Below are 18647 nucleotides of genomic sequence, written 5' to 3' on the forward strand. Positions count from 1 at the left end.
CTGGGCTGCATCCAAGGCAGTGTGGGCAGCAGGGCCAGGGAGGGGATTCTGCCCCTCTGCTCCCCTCTGGTGAGACCCCACCTGGAGCATCTGTCTCTGGGGTCCCCAGCACAGGAGGGGTCTCTTTGAGTGAGTCCAGAGGAGAGACACCAAGTTGATCAGAGAGATGGAGCATCTCTCCTGAGAGGAAAGGCTGAGAGAATCAGGATTATTCAGCCTGGAAAAGAGAAGACTTCGGGGTGACCTGATTGTGGCCTTCCAGTACTTGAAGGGAACTTAGAGGAAAGATCAGAGAAGACTATTTACAAGAGCATGTAGTGACAGGACAGGGAGAAATGAGTTTAAAAGGAAAGAGAGTAGGTTTAGATTTGATATTAAGGAAAAATTACTTACTGTAAAGGTGGTGAGGCAATGGAACAGGTTGGCCCATGGGAGGTACTCAAGGCCAAGTTTGATGAGGCTCTGAGCAACGTGGTCTAGTTGAAGGTGTCCCTACCCACAGCAGGAAGGTTAGAACTAGATGATCTTCAAGGTTTCCTTCCAGCCCAATTAATTCTATTATCATATGATTCTATGAACTTCTCTGGACAAATTGTTCCAATGCGTCACCACTCCCACAACAAACAATATCTTCCGTTGTAAAGCTACCCTCTTTCTTTTTAAAAACATTTCCCCTTGTCCTATCACTACAGGCCCTGGTAAAAACTCTCTCCCCATTTTTCTTGTAAGTGCCTTTAAGTACTGCTGGGCCACAATAAGGTCACCCCAGAGCTTTTTCTTCTCCAGGCTGAACAACCCCAACTCTCTCAAGTCTTTCCTCATAGGAGAGGTGTTCCACTGCCCTGACAATTTTCCTGACCCTCCTCATAACCTGCTCTAATATATTGCTGTCTTTCATTGGCAGCAAGATGCTGTACTCCAGGTGGGGCTGTATGAGAGTAGAATAGAGGAGAAGAATAACCTCCCTTGGCCACACTGTTTTTGATGTAGCCCCAGCTAGAATTGTCTTTCTGGGTTGCAAGTGCACATTGCCAGGTCATGATAATTTTTTCATGCATCAATACACCAAAGTCCTTCTCCACTCAATCCTTGGACTGAGTGGAATCCAGTCTGTCCTGCTACCAGGGATGGCTCTGACTCTGGTGCATGCACTTACTCCTGGCCTCGGGCTTCATGAGCTTCACATAGGCCCAATGAAAGCAATTCAAAACACAGACCAGGAGCACTGCTACAACATAAGATAATTCCAAAAGAATGGTAAGAAAAATTTTGTTGTTGTCTGGGTCTAAACTTGCAGAAGGCCCAACTACAAGTTCCAAGTTTTTTGAGGAAAAAAAACATTTAAAGGAGGTTGCAAAGGGACTAAAGTTAGATGCGCCTTAACAGTGCATCAAGTCCGAAGAACATAACAGCAATGACTCTGGAGACAGGTCCTAGGGATCTGAGACACTACAAACAGAAATAACATCCATGCAGTCACAGGCGACAACATTTCAGAAACACTCATTTGTACCAAGTCAAAATATAAACTCTCGTCCCTGTGCATGACATGGAGCATAGACCATATATAAAAACAGGCAGAGTATGCCTAGAGATCTCAATCCAGCCTAATCTGATTTAAAACCAGAAAAAGACAAAAAGCTTATTTTCTTGATGTCTCCTGAGCTGTAAATCTTTCCTCTGCATCAGGAAATCAGTGTTTTACTGGTATTTCAAACAGAACCCAGGATGTAGCTTAAGGATTTAAGTGTATGGGAAATAAATCTGGCCACTTCAAATGACTGAATATTTCATACTGATGTTGGTTCATTCCTGTTTTGCAAGCACCAAATAAAGCATCTGAATTGCCAGGATTTTCTTGTGTTTGCTCTTTTCCTAATTCCTGTACTTCTCCTGCAGATTTAATTAAGCATTCTGGGCAGCAGTAAAAATGTTATTATAATAAAGAATTCCTGAACTTGGCCATTATTTTTGTATTGTTCCCTATTTGCAATAGCATACAGCTAAACAACAATAGAGATATAGATTGTAAAGAAGAGTATAGCTGTCTTACAGTTCAACCGCAGTGCTATGTAAGGAAATGAAAAAGTCAAACCCTCTGTTTCTAGGTACCTGTAAATGAGCAGTTACTCAAAGATTGACCCCAGAAGCGATAATCCACTCTGTCTGACAAATCAAAAATTTGATGCACTACAGTTCTCCACCTGATAAAGGAACTTCTCGTGGAAATAACATTAAAAATCGGCACAAACTATATTTTTACTGCTAAGTTCTTCTATATAGGCAATATTCCATTTTGATTCACATCAGACTTAGGCCATTGTGTTGTTGCCTGATTATCCTCTTCTGGAAACAAAGCATTCTGACAGCATGTCATCACGACTGAACTTGAAAGAATTTTATATGAGGAAAAATAGTCTCGTTATGCTACTCTGCTCAATTAAGTCAGAAAGCATAAAACAAAACCATTGTGTAGTGGCATACAAAAGATTTGACTTTATTTTGTAAATTTCAGCCTGATAATGTTTAAAAAACCAACATGAATTTCAGAGCCCTCCTCCAGGCTTCACTATCAAAACATTACTTCTTATTCACAACATCTAGAAAATTGGCACATCATTTCTGCAGCACATATCTCTCTTCTAGATACAATAACTACCCAGGACAAGAGCCTAAGGAAAAGATTTTTTAAATCTCTTCTGACAGGTTTCTGACAGGTTTTCTCTGCATTTCCTGGCATAACCCTTCCCAGAAATACTTCTCAGAGAGCAGGTTTTCTGCACTGTCCATTTCTATCAACTGTCTGGCCACAATAGGAGAAGACTATACCTACAAACACAAGGTTCACTTCTATAAATAGAGAGTACAGCCTTTGTGCTGCCCTGGAAGCTGCTGGGTTGTTGCATAGGGAGGTTTCCAGGAAGCAGGGAGCACCACTCTGGCACCTTAACCCAAGTTACCCCTAGAGCACCAACCTATGGGCAAGGGACACTGTTAACTCCTCCTCCTCCTTTCCCATAACCAGGGGAAGGTGAAATAGGAAACTATTAATAATGCACTGGGCATTTATTATTATTATTATTATTATTATTATTAGTGGCATAGAACAAGCAAACAGGAAAATCAGGGAACTAAACAAGCATTACTTGTTTAGTTCCCTGATCATGACAAACGTGTCTGTAGGGTAACAGTTCATTTTCCATCCATGTTTAGTACAACTCTGACACTGCCACTGCTCTTTGAAGTCATACTTTTCTAGACAAAACTGTAGTGATATTTCTTTCCAAAGCATGCTTATTTGGAAAATTTTCTATTAGCAACAAGGCTTTCATTTGGAGTTAGGGATGAAGCTTTTCAAACAACATCACTCCTTCTGTTTTCAAGCATTTATTCAGATCTTCTACACCGTGTACCTCTTCCTTTACAGATTGCACTCATACTATGAAGTGTGATAAAATATTTTTTTAGAATTTTTTCAGAAAGATGGTCAGCATATCCTTCAAAGAATAAACAAACAAGGAGTGTAAGGCACTGTCCAATTTTCTACCTTGTAATGGCAAATGTCCTGCATTTCTAAACTTTAAGTTCTGTCTCCTGTTCAAGAGACTGAAGTATATAATTCTGAGAGCTTTGGAAATAGGCAAAACCCAACTTCTGATGAATCTGTGATTTGGAGACTACCAAAAAATCTGCAAAAGATTTTTTTCTGTCAGAGGGTCCATCAGCTTAGAGCTGATGCTGATATCTTGCAAAACTAAGCATCTCCCCTTAGACCAGAGACCCATCAATATATTTCTACAAGTTAATTAAATTCTAGACTTTGATGCTTTGTGAAATTTCTCTGCAACAAACGATCAGCTTGTGAACAGAATAGGCACATTCACATGCGAAGACCCATACATGCTTAATCCAACTGTTAAAGCTTTGCATCTCTAAGAACTAACTCTTAGATGTACGCAGGCTTGCAGCTTCTCCCTCTGCAGATGAAAATGCAGAAACATAACAAATGTTTGCCAAATGATCTCAAACTATTTTCAGAGGAATTTAATTATTTTTCCATTCCTCTGAAATTTTTCAAACCGTATTTTAAAAAGCTAGATAAATATTATTTATAGCCATAGTTTCTCCCATTAAATAAAATTTAGCCATTTAAATCCCATACGGTTGATTCATCTTTTCAGATCAGATAAACTTGTAGTGAACCTGAGATTCTTCACGGTCTGTTCCAGTGGGCTGTTTTCAGTTTTAACAGCTTTGTTGTTACAATTTCCTTTTACATGTGACTTGAGGGTACCCATTTGCTTCACAATTAAGAGCATAGCACCTACAAATGTTCAGCTAACCAGATTGTTAATTGCTATGTTTGCTTTACGCTTTCTCCTATAAATAGAAAACGCTCCTCCTGAAACTGAATGGTTCAAAGGTTCAAACATTATCTTCCTAACTTTTCTCAGGTTACTCAGTTTTTGCTTTTTCCTCTACTCTCTGTCCGGGGATATTACTGGTAAAGATTGGTGTACTTCATGTTATCTCTTCTGGTCCCTGCTTCCTTGAAAGCTTTTGCCTTTGTAGAAATCTTTTGAATGTTTTCTTCAGAGGCAGCCAGCAAAAACTAAGCTTGTTTTAGAGCAAAGTCATCAGTAACAAATAAAACTTTCACATGCTTGTAATAAACTGAAATAGAGTGAAAAATGTTATAAAGTACACTTTACTAAGATTTTGTACTACTTAAATAATACTTAATAACCTTGATAGATAAGGTTAGTATTTGGTTTTATTAGTTCTGATGTACATGTCTGACTTTCTCCACTGGTAAGTTACTTTTGCTTCCACCTCTCCTAATCTTTCTCTCCAGTTCATCTGAATCCTCAAATTCCCTGAAGATTATCTTTAGATAAAATTAGAAGCATAACTGCTTTATAAATGGGAACATTCCTCTGTAAACATACAATACAATGTCAGCACTTCTGTCATGTGATTTCTGAGTGGAATTTAATATATGAGCTGTGAATAGCTTATGACCTGTCCCATAATGTGGGATTCATCTAAATGTAGATGCAGCTGAGCCAGTCCCTCATTACAATCTGAATAGATGAATGAGGACTTTCAGGGTTCACTTCACTCCATGCCAAAGTATACATATAGCTTGCATTGCAAGCTACCTTTGTTCATTTTTATCCATGCATAACTTGGAGAAATTGCTGATTTTTCTCCATTATATTTTGTGAAGAAGCTTAGGCTGATTACCTCAGATGCCTATGTCCATCAAAAACACACTCCCATGTTAATTAGGATTGCGAGAGACTACTTATTTTCGCTGAAATGCGTCTGAACTTTTATTCAAGTTTCCCCTTGGTTGTGCTGTTTTCAAGTGAAGGCTATTGAAAAATGGCCAATAAGTGGCCAAAATCCTGGGCTTCCCTCTAGCCTTTTGAGAAGTAGTCCAGACATGCTGCCAAACTCATTTGTTCTGTGGAATTTGTTCCTGTGAGGGTCAAGAGGTCTTTAGAAATCCATTTCCTATGACTCAATTTATGACCCTGATGTCTCAGTCAAGGGAAATGCTAATTTATTGATAAAAGAAGAGAGAACATCCAGTTCAGGTGTTCTGTTAGGGACCACTTGCTTGACCTGGGTTTAGGCACAGAGCATAAGTGATTCTCCACTGACACTGCATAGGACTGTCAGTGAAGTCTACAAGGATAAAGCATCATCAACAGCTACAGTTGATCATGAAGAGCCATATTTACAAAGATAATTTTTTGATTAAACACTTTTTTTTCTGTCTCACATTCACATACTGAAGCCCCTTCCAGAAGTTGTGTTTAAAGTCTAACATGATGTGTGGGTTAACTTCTTTTTGGGCTGATAACAGTCAGCAGCTGATATGTCCCCAAAAGTTTTGTTGGCTTGGAGAGAATTTCTGGAACTGTGCAAAACTGCTCAGCTAGTCTATACATTTGGAGGTTGCTGCTAACCATCCCTGGCATATGAGCTAAACATAGCAGCGTTCAATAATGTGCTGCTCACAAAGAAAATGGGAACACGGAGGATGACACTGCATGTCAGCACACATGATGAGAAGGCAAAGGTCACTTAGCAAGGCATAAACTATGAGCAGCAAGGCAGGTGACAGCAGCTCTGATGACAGCATCCTCACACTCAGGACTGACATATCTGCCAAAGGTGGACTTGGCAGATGGCCACACATCACAGGAAGCAGCATTTTGCATGGGAACAGATTTCAAAGTGCTGTTAAAAAGGGCTTCAAGTCTCACTCCTGAAAACTGGGCTCACTTTACCAGTGCTCCTACCAAATTATATGCTACTAAGATAATGTTCAGGAATAACATGGTTTTGATATGAGTCTATTTTTACTTTCTTACTTCCAAATTAATATGACTTATCCACCCTCCCTCAAAATAATTATAGTAGCAAAACAGTTTGTGTATGAAGAAAGAAACTGGAAATTTATAGAGTAGCACAGGATTAACAATTATTAACATTCATCATTAAAATTCCATTTCAGTTATATAATTAAAGAATTAGCAAAACAATCTGAAGCCTCTGAACCATGGAAAATCCTGAGGAAGAAAAATACAAGGCATTCTAATAGATATCTTTTAAAAATTCAGCTGGCCTATTGCATTAATACAAACAGTGATCACAAGGCACAACTGGTTAAAAGATCTCAACTCTAATGCACACTAAACAAGTCCAAAGTTGTATCCATTTCATTATGGGTTATCAGTACCTTGGTTAAATCCAGCACATTTTAAAACCTTGTGGCATACTAGCAGGCTTTTTAAATTTAAAGTTTACTTGTAATAGTAGTTCATTGACATATTGTTTCTGTGCTTTTTAAGACTTGTAGCTTGTAGTTTCTCTGTTTATGTTGTGAATTTCTTGAATTCAAGACTGTATAAATAGCTTTGGCAATTAGCTTATTTTAATTACTTTAAAGCAAAATGAACATCTATGAAAGGTAAAAAATAAACATTTAAATTCAGAAATTTGCTATTGATTGCTATATTTTTTTCTAGAATGCACATGTTCCTTTACTATTCTTAATTATTTTAATTAAGATTTCTGCATGTCAATTAGAATTGGTTCAGAACGGAAAACCCCACCCCCTCTGTGTCTCTCAAAGCAGGTAAGCACACATGTTCTTAATAGGTTTTTTTTATACATAGAGTATATGTAAATAAGGAAAAGAGCACCAAAAAGTAATTGAAAAGGGGCATAATTCTATAAAGTCAAAACTAACATAAAACCAATGTAGACCCTTTTTTTTTAGAGCATTAAATAACTCAGTCTGAAAGAGGAAAATTGGAACACTGATGACATATGTCAGTAAAATAATTAAAATACTAAAGAAGGAATTGGATTTCTATAATCATACATGGCATGACGAAGTAAAAGAAAAAAGGGAGAAATCTATCCTAGTTTAAATCTAAGACATGAGAAATAACACATCTTAACCTGAAAAAAATACCCTGGATTGTTTCCCACTGAATAGCTCATACAGCAGCTAACATGGTTCTCATTCTTACTTTATTTGCCCTGACAGAGTTTTCTTCTTTAGGCTCTGTATATTTTTAGTATTTCTCAGGAAGTGTGTTGGAGATGAGATGTAGAATCCCAATGCTCTGAAACTTTCCCTCTCTGAGAGTTGCAGTGAACTGCAAGTTAGAGAAGCTCCGTGCGTCCTAAATTACTGTGGGAAATTCACAAGCCCTGGGACTGAATATGGCCTGAAACTTTATTGCATGTCACTTGGGATCATATAACTTTTTTCCTTTTGCATTTGTTCTGACTAACACCCAGGTAGGCTTCAATTTATGGCCCATCAGCATGTCTGAAAGAGCTATTTGGCCCTCGGCAAGGGAGAGGATACTCCAGGTGTAATGGAGTACATAAAATCCTGCTTTGTGCCCACTTGAGTCTTCCACGGAAGCTGTGGCTCAGTGTAACTGTTGGGAGAGTACTTACTGCATTGAAGTTGGGGAAGAGATTCACTGCTGCAGCAGTGTCCAGAGGAAACGGGAGGAACGGCTTAATATCCAGCGATGGCTGCAGGGGTGGTGCCGGAGGACGAACAAGGGCTGGAAGAGCAGGGCTCTGGCATGTACCACCTGCAGGTACAAAGAGACAGAAAGCATTCAGCAGGTGATATGATTAGTGAGGGGGGATAAAAGCCAGCACATGCGCACACACAAAAAGCAACAGTAAAAAGATAATATTTCATCAAGCAAATATATTTTGTCCAAAAATTACTGCATTAGTGAAAAAAAGCGCAGCTGACTCAGTGATTGAGTTGGTTGTAATTCTTTGCCAGAAATTGCTTCATGTTTCAGTCTATCGTGATTAGAATTATCTTATAAACCATTTATTTCCATGGACAATCTGGAACAACAGTTCAGCATATGTCTAACTTCTCTTGAGACCTTCAGCTAGTTTCATTCTCTTATCATTTCAGCGCTTCATCCCTACCCTGTTGCTCAACTCTACAAAGCCAGATTACTCAAAAAGATAAAGAACAACTTGCTGTTCAGCTCAGCAAAAGTCATTCAATTTGCAGACTTCTGTTTTTTTAATTAAATGCTCACTCATGGAGCCAACGGCTTCCGTTTCAACCTAAACCTCACAAACACAACATACCTTGCTGCCTCAACAGTTGGTCAATACAAATCTAAAAATAACAGTTTCAGGAGCCACTGCAATTCTGTTTATGGGAAAGTACCGATGAACACTTTCTGCTCTTTGCAAAGGGTGGAGCTGATTCAGACTCTGTGCAGCAGAAAGCTCCTCCCAGCTAACCACCAGCTCTGTGGGAACATAATGCAAATGAAGAAATTCCCTTGCATACTAACAAGGCACTACCTGTTTGCAGTGGACGCTATTTTGCGTATTTGTTTGCCCCTGGCCACAGCCATCTACAAGCTGGAAGGATCCAAGTTCATTCTCTGCTTTCAGTGTCTCCTATATTGGTTGCACTCCAAAACATCAATTCCGTGTTAATTAAAGACTATTTGGATCCTAGGAAACTGTTAAAATATGCCAGTGTTCTTCTAATCCGAGAGGCAGGCAACAGACTGTAAAAACCTGCTGGTAAGAGTCCAAGAAACACTGAAAAAAAATGAAAGGGGAGTTTTACCCTACTCACTAAACAGGGACACAGGCAGACAGATCAACAGAGGGAGAGATCAAAAATCTGCTTCTTTTTTCCCTCTCATACGTACAGAGATTTTACTAGATAAGTTGCATACATCCTTTAAGAGTACAAATATAAAGTAGGCAGAAAGATATATGACATCTCTCCATATTTGGCCAGCAAATCTGCTAACATGGTTTGTCTTGTTACACGTCTAATTGAGGGCTAAAAACATAGGACTTAATTAAACAGTTGTAGAAGATCATCCAAGTTGTGCTTCTAGATATAAAATCAGCTGGAGCCAAATTTTGAAGACTGTATTTTTTGACAACTTTCAACTCCTCTGTGAGGCGTTTCACTAAGAATCACAAGTAAATTAAAGGTAGTGGATTAGGGATCACTGTAATCTCATGATAGTTTTTAATCCCAGGAATAACTGTTTAAAGAATAAGAATAACTTATTAAAGAATAATTTTTGGAGTAGTTTCTACATTTTACCTCAATGTAAGTGTATAAGAAATAAAAAGTTTTTGAATGCTGCAGCTGAGGATATAGCTAACAGAAAAGTAGAGCACAAGCAGCATAGAATTATCAAGTATTTGATTGCCATTGCTTTGGCAATTGTTACATTCCCATGACATGGCTACAAAAACACTGTAAAAATAAATCTAACAGGTCAGAATGATGATAGGGTAGTGTTGAACATGCCAATCATACTACCTCGGAATAGGAAAGACCCATAAAGGCACTTTTTAAAATGCTGGAAATACTTTGCTTTAATTTTATAAAGCTTTCACACACCATGAAAGAATAAGCACTCTTACTAAAGAAAAAAATACAGATTGCGCCTGAGATTGTGCAGAATCACACAAAAATTTCAAGGTGAACATTTGCCTGGCAATAGCAAAGAATTTGAGGCTAATCAAATATTCTGTAACTCACAAATGCAAACTGGACTGAGAAATGTCACCTGTGCTTGGGGATGCAGCTCATGGACTGTGTGGAGAAGAGCTGCACAGGCTTGGATTACCTAGAGCAACAGCATTGCTATCTCAAACTCATCTGAGGTACCAAGCCATGGAGGATGAAATATTTCTATTCTATGATCCTTTCCTGTGGCATGACTCGGCACTCGCACACCTGCTCCTGCCAGCCAGTGCGATGCAAAGCCATCTGGGGACGAGAACAAGCTTTAAATGGAAAAATCCAGCCAGCTCTGTGGGACCTTGGCTGGGACTCAGAGCCTCTGGAACAGAGTTTAAAATCTACCCCAGTTCTGGCTACAGTGGCACAGAAAATTAGTATGTTCAGGAGCACAGCTGCTCTCTGTTTTTTCAATAGTGTCAGACATGTCCCTAAATGATGGAGCATGTGAGAGGCATCATGAAATCTGAGCCTTTGCTTAAGAACTTCTGTAATGTTTATGGCTGCAAAAATTAGCTTCTCTTTCCATTTAAAATGCACAGAGTTGTAGTCTAGAATCTGCAACAGAAAAACTGAAGCAATGGCAACCATTTTTGCAACTCAGCTTAGCTTGGACAAACTTTGAGAATGCCAGTGTTAACTATTTCACACCTAATCCATTAGCAGAGGGATGGAGAGGGGTAGAAGAACACTGGGAAGAGTTCTTGAAGAGTGTACACAGACAAATACCAAGGTTACGGAACATTGGATTAAAATGAAGAACCATAAAATTTGCTTATGACAGTTTTGGTATTGTGTAGGATGAGTTTCTCCACAAAGACCTCCATAGCATTCCCTGAGCAGATGCAGCACTGCTGCTCAACACACAATGAGGGTGAAGGTTCAATGTCAGCCTTTTTACAAGCTTTCTACCAGCAAGGTTTGGATAACATTGACCAATAAAACGAGGATAAAATCCCACAACACTGATAGGTTTTGTCCACAGCCTGCACTAAATACTCACTATTATTATTATTATTCCCTGAAGTTCACATAGATAACCTTGTCTTTACAAGGGACATGCTGCACCTTAAATTGGCAGGATAATACAGTATTTTCTAATTCCAGTTTTACAAGTTAGTGATGTTAGAGTCTCATGTCTTTCTAAAGAGGACGAGAATCAGATTCTAAATGGAAGATGAATGTTCATACATTTGAGAAGTTCACATCAGTATTGTTACCTTAGTTTTCTTTGTAGAGAGATCAAACATAATTCTACTTAGAAGCTTAATCAGCTCAGCATTTTGTCCAAGTTTGAAGTAATCATTTGTTTCTTTAATTTTCAGACAATTTAAATCACAGGCAAGATAATCTCTTGGACAGAGGCACTGGCTATACATCCAAAATAAGCGTGGGCATACAAGTTTGGGGAAAAGCTTGCAACAAAGCTTTGCTCCTTCCTATATCACGTTGAGCCTGTTTTGACATTGGAGAACTCCTCCAAAGCCAATCAAACAGCACATTTTTTTGCACAGGGATGCAGTTCTGTGTCTCCAGCTGAGACCAGACATTTTGCCCTACCACTGGGTAATCTGGTTTGAAATACAACACCGTGTTCTGGGCACAGACAGCCCACGCGCTACAAAGGCACGTGAGCAACATGAGGTTCATGCTCTTGGTGACACAGCCCAGTCACGTGGGTTCTCCTTCTGAAATCACTGGTGATGTGAACTTAATCACCACAAGACCTCTCTTGCCCGAACCAAGGGAATATGACAGAAACAGGTGAAGAGATGATTCCTGCTTGTTGCACTTCAAATTGTCCATTCCATGAGGAATTGGCTATTTTTTAAATTATTTTTGAGTATGAGTGAGAACAAATACTGGTGTCTGTCCTTTCCCCTGCTTCCCCTGTACCCCATTTTGACTTTAGAGACCGTGTTTCACTGTGGAACTGAAAATAGATTGTAAAATGAGAACCATTCTAGAAATAAGAAACCATGTGCCATTAAAAATGCTTAAGTTTTAATCTTATCTTCACAATTTTTTTTGGTGACAATTCTTTACAAAAAATTAACACATTCTGAGGGAAATTTTGCTTTCAAAGAAATAGGACTTACTGAAAAGAAAGTTTCCCATGTAAATTTTTGTGCCCAGTTCACCTGAAATTTGCTTGGATCGGTGTTAGGTAAAGCGTATAAACCGCTGTAAGTACTCACCTTAAAATCTGGATTAAGAGAATCACAAAGACTGAATATACACATAGGAAACCAAACAAAATAGCCCTAGGGTAAACAGACATCATAAAGCAGGGTGGTTTTAAATACAGGAAAATAAATAGCAAATTTCCTTAATGTTTTTCAAGAAGGCCAAGATCCCTATTCTTCAGGTTCCCTAACAAATAGCTCAACAAATTGGCAACCCCCTCTTATTATATGTGACTTGGCTATAGAAAAGTTATGTTACATCTTTCTCTGCACAGTCTTTCCTCATGCACTCCCTTATTCCCAATCCCTCAAATTTAAACTTAACTGCAGATTTAGTTTCCAGAAAAAGAATCCCAAGATGCATTATCAAATAGTCTCCCCTAAGGAAGAATCTAGCTCAGCTTTTGCAGACACAAAAATGTAGATAAGTTTTTGCAATGCATTTGAAACTTGGAGGTATGTAAACTGTGCAGAAACTCTAAACTATTACCCCATTAATCTAAATCTTTTGCAGTTCTTCCATCACTAACTATTACCACCATAAACACTGAGCGAAAAAGCAAATCTCTGCAGAATTTTATTTTCATTCCTTCGCTACTTTGCAAGTTTTTCCTTCTGTCCATGTGCACAGCTATTTTGAATACAGCAAAGACACTCAACTAATGTACCCTTTCCTTTCCTTCCTAGAGTTGGTTTTCAGGATCATAAACTGGTTTCTCTAAGATATGGATATTTCCATGTTTTGCAACCCATCTCACACCTCTCTTAATATTTCCATGATAACTTATCTGAGGTCAAAAAAATATACACATTGTGCCTTGGCAAAAGCTCAGAGAACCTTTCAGCTGTATGACTCAGTGGCGAAGCTGGGAAAGTACCACACATTTCCAACTGAAAAGTTGACTTTTAGGAGGCTTTAAAAGAACTTCAAAAGCTATAACTAATAATGTTTATATAGGAACCTTATGTCTAATAGTACACATGCACTAAGCATTAAAATATATCCTGGAGAGCCTGAGCAAAACCAGGAATTTTCATAGAAAATTTTTGAGAACAATGACTCAGGCTATTTTAAAGTATAAAAAGGAAAGGATATGTGGGGAGCTCATGGTCAAGTTTATAAATGTTAATAAGCTTACATTTGGATAACTCAATATTAGCTAGAACTTTTAATTTGTTATGAATCAAGTTTGCCAGTGGGCCAAAGGAAAGGTATATTTGGAGGGATTTTTTTGAAAAGACAATAAAGACACAAACATTTAAGAACAGCAGGCTATCCATGGTGAATAATGCTCTTTCATGATCTAAAATAAGAGATATCAGTATTTATATTTTCATGGAATCTGATAAAACAGGAAATTTTAAGATATCCAAAATCAGAAGAATAAACTTCTCTGGGATCTAACAGAGGAAATATGACATGAATTGTAGATGTGGCTTTTAGAAATTAGTTTAATGTAATTTGTTATGGTCCATAGTCACTAGGGTAGTCCTTTTTATCACTGTATGGTAATCTTCATTTTTACAACAGATACTTTTCTCAAAAACTGCTGAATCATCCCTTTAAAGGTAAATTCAGCTCCAGAATGAGCAGTACCAGTGATCTAACATGGCACAGAAAAATGAGACTCAATCACCAAACTACTTAGTTTTAGTTGTAACAAAGTGTCTAAAATATGAACTCAGCATACAGAAAGTTAGCTAACATGCAACTTGTACCTTTTATGTGCATAAAGAGATAAACTTCTGATTTTGAATATTTCTTTTTTGTAGGTTATGTATTATTACCTATGAACTGAAAGGACATTAGATATAAACAAATGATGTGAAAGGCTAATTTAGTGCTCAGTAAATGTATTTTCTGATGACCACTTATGGTCTTAGATCTCAGCTTCTTGAAAGGGTTTTTTTAATAATTTTGAGTGGTTTGTTTCTTTTTTAAAATTTATTTCTTTTAGGAGGGGAAATAATCTTAAAGTGCTTTCGACTTCTGTATTGTTCACACACTCTTTTTGGAGAGTGCTTTCATTATTTAATAATCTCAAAAAAATCTTTAAAAATACGATAGCCACATTTAAACACAATACTTATACATATAATCACTCTTAGTTCCAGAAAAGAAAGAAAAAAACTCAACTGTATTAAATATTTGAAGCCCACTTGAAAAAAAGAGCCTTCAAAATAGGACTCCAACCACACCATCCTCAGTCCTGCTGGTTGGTTCTCCTGAGACAGCTTGAGGATCAAGTACACTGTGTGGCCACACAAGCTTTTCTTTCACAGGTTTTGCTGTTAGCAATGCTAGCAGTGGCTAGTCACTTTGAAGAGGATGAATGCAACACTGTCTCAGCTGTGGAGATCTGTGAGTAATTGATTTTTCAGTTCACCGGCCAAACCAAAAAAATAACGACAATTAAAGGGGGAAAATCCCACCACTGTGTCAGCTGAAACTCTTCTTTCACCTAAAATAACACTCTATAGCTCCTACTTAGATACTTAACTGTTTTTATTATTTAAATATTGGCAAAATTCAAACATCCAGATCCAAACAACTCAAAGTGACTCATTACAAAGATATTTTCTTCCCTTCCTTTTTTTTTTCTCCAGATTGGCACAAATCAGTACCCACTGTTTATTTATGGACAGCATTTTTCAGCACATACACCGTTCACCTGGAAAGTTTGAATCAACTCTGGTCATTTGCTGCTATTCAAAGTATTATTTTTTCGAGAGAAAATATTTATTCTCTGGTTCCTGCAAAGTGAGCTAGTTTAGAAAAAGAATTCTTTTTATTATTATTATTAGTTTTAGAAGCCTGCAGCTATGCATCCTGCAGTGTTTTTTAAAGTCTTTTCTTTCACACATACTAGATTTTGAAACACATAAGACCATATATCCCAATAATTTTGATTGGAAAATGTACTCCTCTAGGTGTACAGAGGAGTAAATTTCTCTTTCCATTATGTAGAAACCTGTGAAACTACTATTATGATGCTGGACTGGGAAAATGCAGAGGCAAATTTGCATGTGTAGTCTGATACCCATTATCTCCTGCCATTATTTCCTTTACTTTGCTAAACAAAAGTTTCTGCTCCCATTTTGCTACCTTTTTCCCTCCCGTTTCTTTGTCATCTGTGTTACAGGAAGGTGGGCCCACCTTAGAGACAATGAAGTCCAGTTCTGACTGAATGGGACTGAAGTCAGAACTGCTCAGCATTGTGCAGATCTTACCCCAGGCCTCAAGGCTAATCCGTGTCAGAGCCCCCATTAACCCCACAAAGTATCACCTCTTTTGCCTCATGTCTAAAATATGCCGTGGACCCCAGGTAACACTACTGAATAAAGTAGTGTGTTTTGCTTTGGATTTTTACATAACAGCTACTGAAAAGCCATGACCTGAACTTCAGTACCTAACACGGTCAAGCAAGGAATTTGTCTAACCCACTATGGGCCACATCTTATATGGATTTCAAATTGCACAAGGGCAGAGATTTAGCTTTTTATTTTAGCAACATGACCTACCTAATTGAGCTCTTCAGAGTCCTTTGGGCTTTTATTGCAGTTGGTCAGACAAATTTGGATTCTTTTTCCCTATTGGAAACTGTTGGATCACTGAAAGTTAAATGATCCAAAATGAATGTTCCACTTTCTGTAAAGTTCTGTCTGTTTCTTGTATAAGGAAGCAACTAGAAATTGTCCAATTTGGTCAGCATTCTTATTACCAACTGCCCATACCAAGTACCAACCATGCCAACTTACCAACTTATTACCAGCATTCTTATGCCCATACCAAGTACCAACCATGCCAACTACCAGAGAACCAGAAAGCCCAAGACAGAAAGTCATGGCTTTGGAGAAGACAAACTAGAATACTCACGAACCTCAGCTTTCCTCCCTCTTGAGAATGGAGAAGCTTTTAATTTCTATTTGCCTTACAAAAAAATCAAATATTAAATACCTAGCAGCCTTATTTTTTTCTCTGTGTAATTCTAGTCTTAATTCTCTGGACACTTCCATCTGGCAAGGGATTATCCCAATTTTTCAGCTAGGAAGAAACCTAGGACAGACAGCAAAAGTCTTCTCAAAGCTTACACAGGAATCTGTGTCAGACAAAGGAGCTGACCTCTAGGTCCCCAGATTTAGTCCTCTGAGCACTGTAATATCCTCTCCTGGTTGTAGGCTAACTGCAAACTGAATGTGCTTTCGCTTAGACTGGAATGATCTCACAGACAATGTCAAAACTTGCTCTTCCTTCGGTGCCATAAATGCTAGAGGGAAGAGAAGTTCACCAATGACTCTACAGCTGCACTAATGATTCTATTTGCTTTTGGCAAACTACATATCCCCAGCTCTATTTTACAGTTTCTTCCCATACTGCTCATGTTTTATACTACTTTGTACTTTCTTTGGTAAGAAAGAGAATCCAAGGAAGCAAAATGCCTGCCTTGCACAGAGTGAGCCAGAAAAGTACAGAGACATTTCTACCACCATGCAGTAATGCCAGGACAAAAAAGATGTCTGAGAAGGGACCTCACCAATATAAATAATTGTTGGAAGGGAGAGTGTCAATAGGATGGAGCTGGGTGCCTCTCGGTGGCGCCAAGTAACAGGACAAGAGGCAATGGGCAGAAACTCATGTACAAGAAGTTCCGGGTGAACATGAGGAAGGACTTTACTGTGTGAGTGACTGAACACTGGAACAGATTTTTCAGAGGTTGCATAGGCTCCCTCACCAGAGATACTCAAGAACCATCTGGATGCAGTCCTGCACCCTGCTTGAGTAGGGAGATTGGACCAGATGACCCACTGTGTTCCCTTCTAACCTGACTCACTCTGTGATTCTGTATAAAAAAACAGGTTTCCTTTTTCTTTTCGTGATGATCTTGGCTAGTTATTCCCACATAAAGCAGCTACCCTAGCGTGATTTCCAGCCTGCAGCAGAAAGATTTACTTTCAGACTCAAGCTAAGGCGGGAAGCATGGGTGTTTTCAGAGGAGCACTACTACCTGATGAAGTTAGAAGAAGGTCACAGCGTTACAAATGTACATTTCCCCAAAACTGCATGCACAGTGTTTCTCAACACCTTTCAGCCTACAGACGTATTTTGTGACACTGTTGAACTGACTGCACCATTATTTACTGACACATCATGGATGTTTCCTAACCAGTGGGTCAGTATATGGTTTGTAGCCTCTATTGGAGAGATACTTGATCTTATCAGATCATGTACAACAAAAAATGTGTTTACAAATTAACCGGATCTAAACACTGAAACTCAAGAAAATGCTGAAGGCAATTAAGATGCATCCCAAAGTGTGCTCCCCTGAGGTCACAGTCTCCTGGTAGATCCTAACCACAAAGGCTCAAAAAACCCCCACCATAAATAAATAAGCTAAGCAAAAATACAAGCATCAGCCAAGTATTATAAAAATCACATTAATTTTAAAGCTTTACGCTTTTTGACATTTTAAAAAGTCTTTGACCTAGAATATTCTACAGTTGGATTTTTCTGATGGTTTTATAAAGGTCATGTTTATGGTATAATGAGCACAAATTTCCAAGGCTTATTAATCAGAAGAACACTGTATTGTAAACAGATTTTCAAAGAATTTTTCATTTTTATGAATATATTGAATATGATGAATATATTATCAGCTTTAAAAGTGCCATTTTTCAAAAGCATGCTTGGGGAAGAAATAATTATTAACTTCTGGTGTCTTTCCTTGAAATGAAACAAGCGCATGACTGAGAGGAATATGTAACTAATGTCATGAAATGGACACACTCCACTAGTAAACTCTATGAAAATAGTTCTGGGTAGCAATGCATCTTCTCTTCAGCACCAATAATTCCATTTAGCATTAATAATTCACTGGAAAGTGGTTTTACACGTTTGTAATTGCATAGTGCAAAGTAAGTAGAACTTAATGACAAGTTACTGCGTGTTTCCAGGGTACCACTTCACTCTTCTGCTAGCTGTCAAACCTATGTTGCTTTACCAAATAACAGGCAGATCAACTTCAGAAAGTGATGAAGTTACGAGAGGATGGCAGAATACAAGCCAAAAGAGCAAAGTCAAAGCTAGCTCCACAGAGGGAGTGGAAGGAAAGGAAGGAGAGAGGTGTATTGAGAAAACAAGTGGCAGAAAGTCTGTGGTTTTGCAGCTGCACTTGGCTGTTGGTGTTACAGGTAGCACACAAGAATGGACATGAAAATACCTCTGTCAACCTATGCCAGTGTAGCATAGCCCAGACCACGATTCCCTCCTGAATAAACCTCACAGAGTTGCATACACAGGACTGACAATATGTATATATGTGACAAAAAATCACACTTATTGAAATAAAATAATATTTTTCATTTTTCTTTCCCATGCATAATGG

The 18647-nt window shown here is 38.3% G+C and overlaps 1 protein-coding gene across 3 annotated transcripts in view; it reads right to left on the minus strand.

Moving 5' to 3' along the window:
- The window catches only part of ZNF385D (zinc finger protein 385D), a 416209-nt gene that overhangs the window by 126681 nt on the left and 270881 nt on the right, over positions 1-18647 (minus strand). For all 3 annotated transcript variants that reach the window (XM_031058889.1, XM_031058888.1, XM_005423367.2), the window contains one exon: positions 7993-8135. In XM_031058889.1, the coding sequence (XP_030914749.1) occupies positions 7993-8135 (143 nt within the window). The remainder of the gene's footprint in view (positions 1-7992; positions 8136-18647) is intronic.

The sequence above is a fragment of the Geospiza fortis genome, unplaced genomic scaffold (genome assembly GCF_000277835.1).
Source record: "Geospiza fortis unplaced genomic scaffold, GeoFor_1.0 scaffold231, whole genome shotgun sequence".
Taxonomy (NCBI): domain Eukaryota; kingdom Metazoa; phylum Chordata; class Aves; order Passeriformes; family Thraupidae; genus Geospiza; species Geospiza fortis.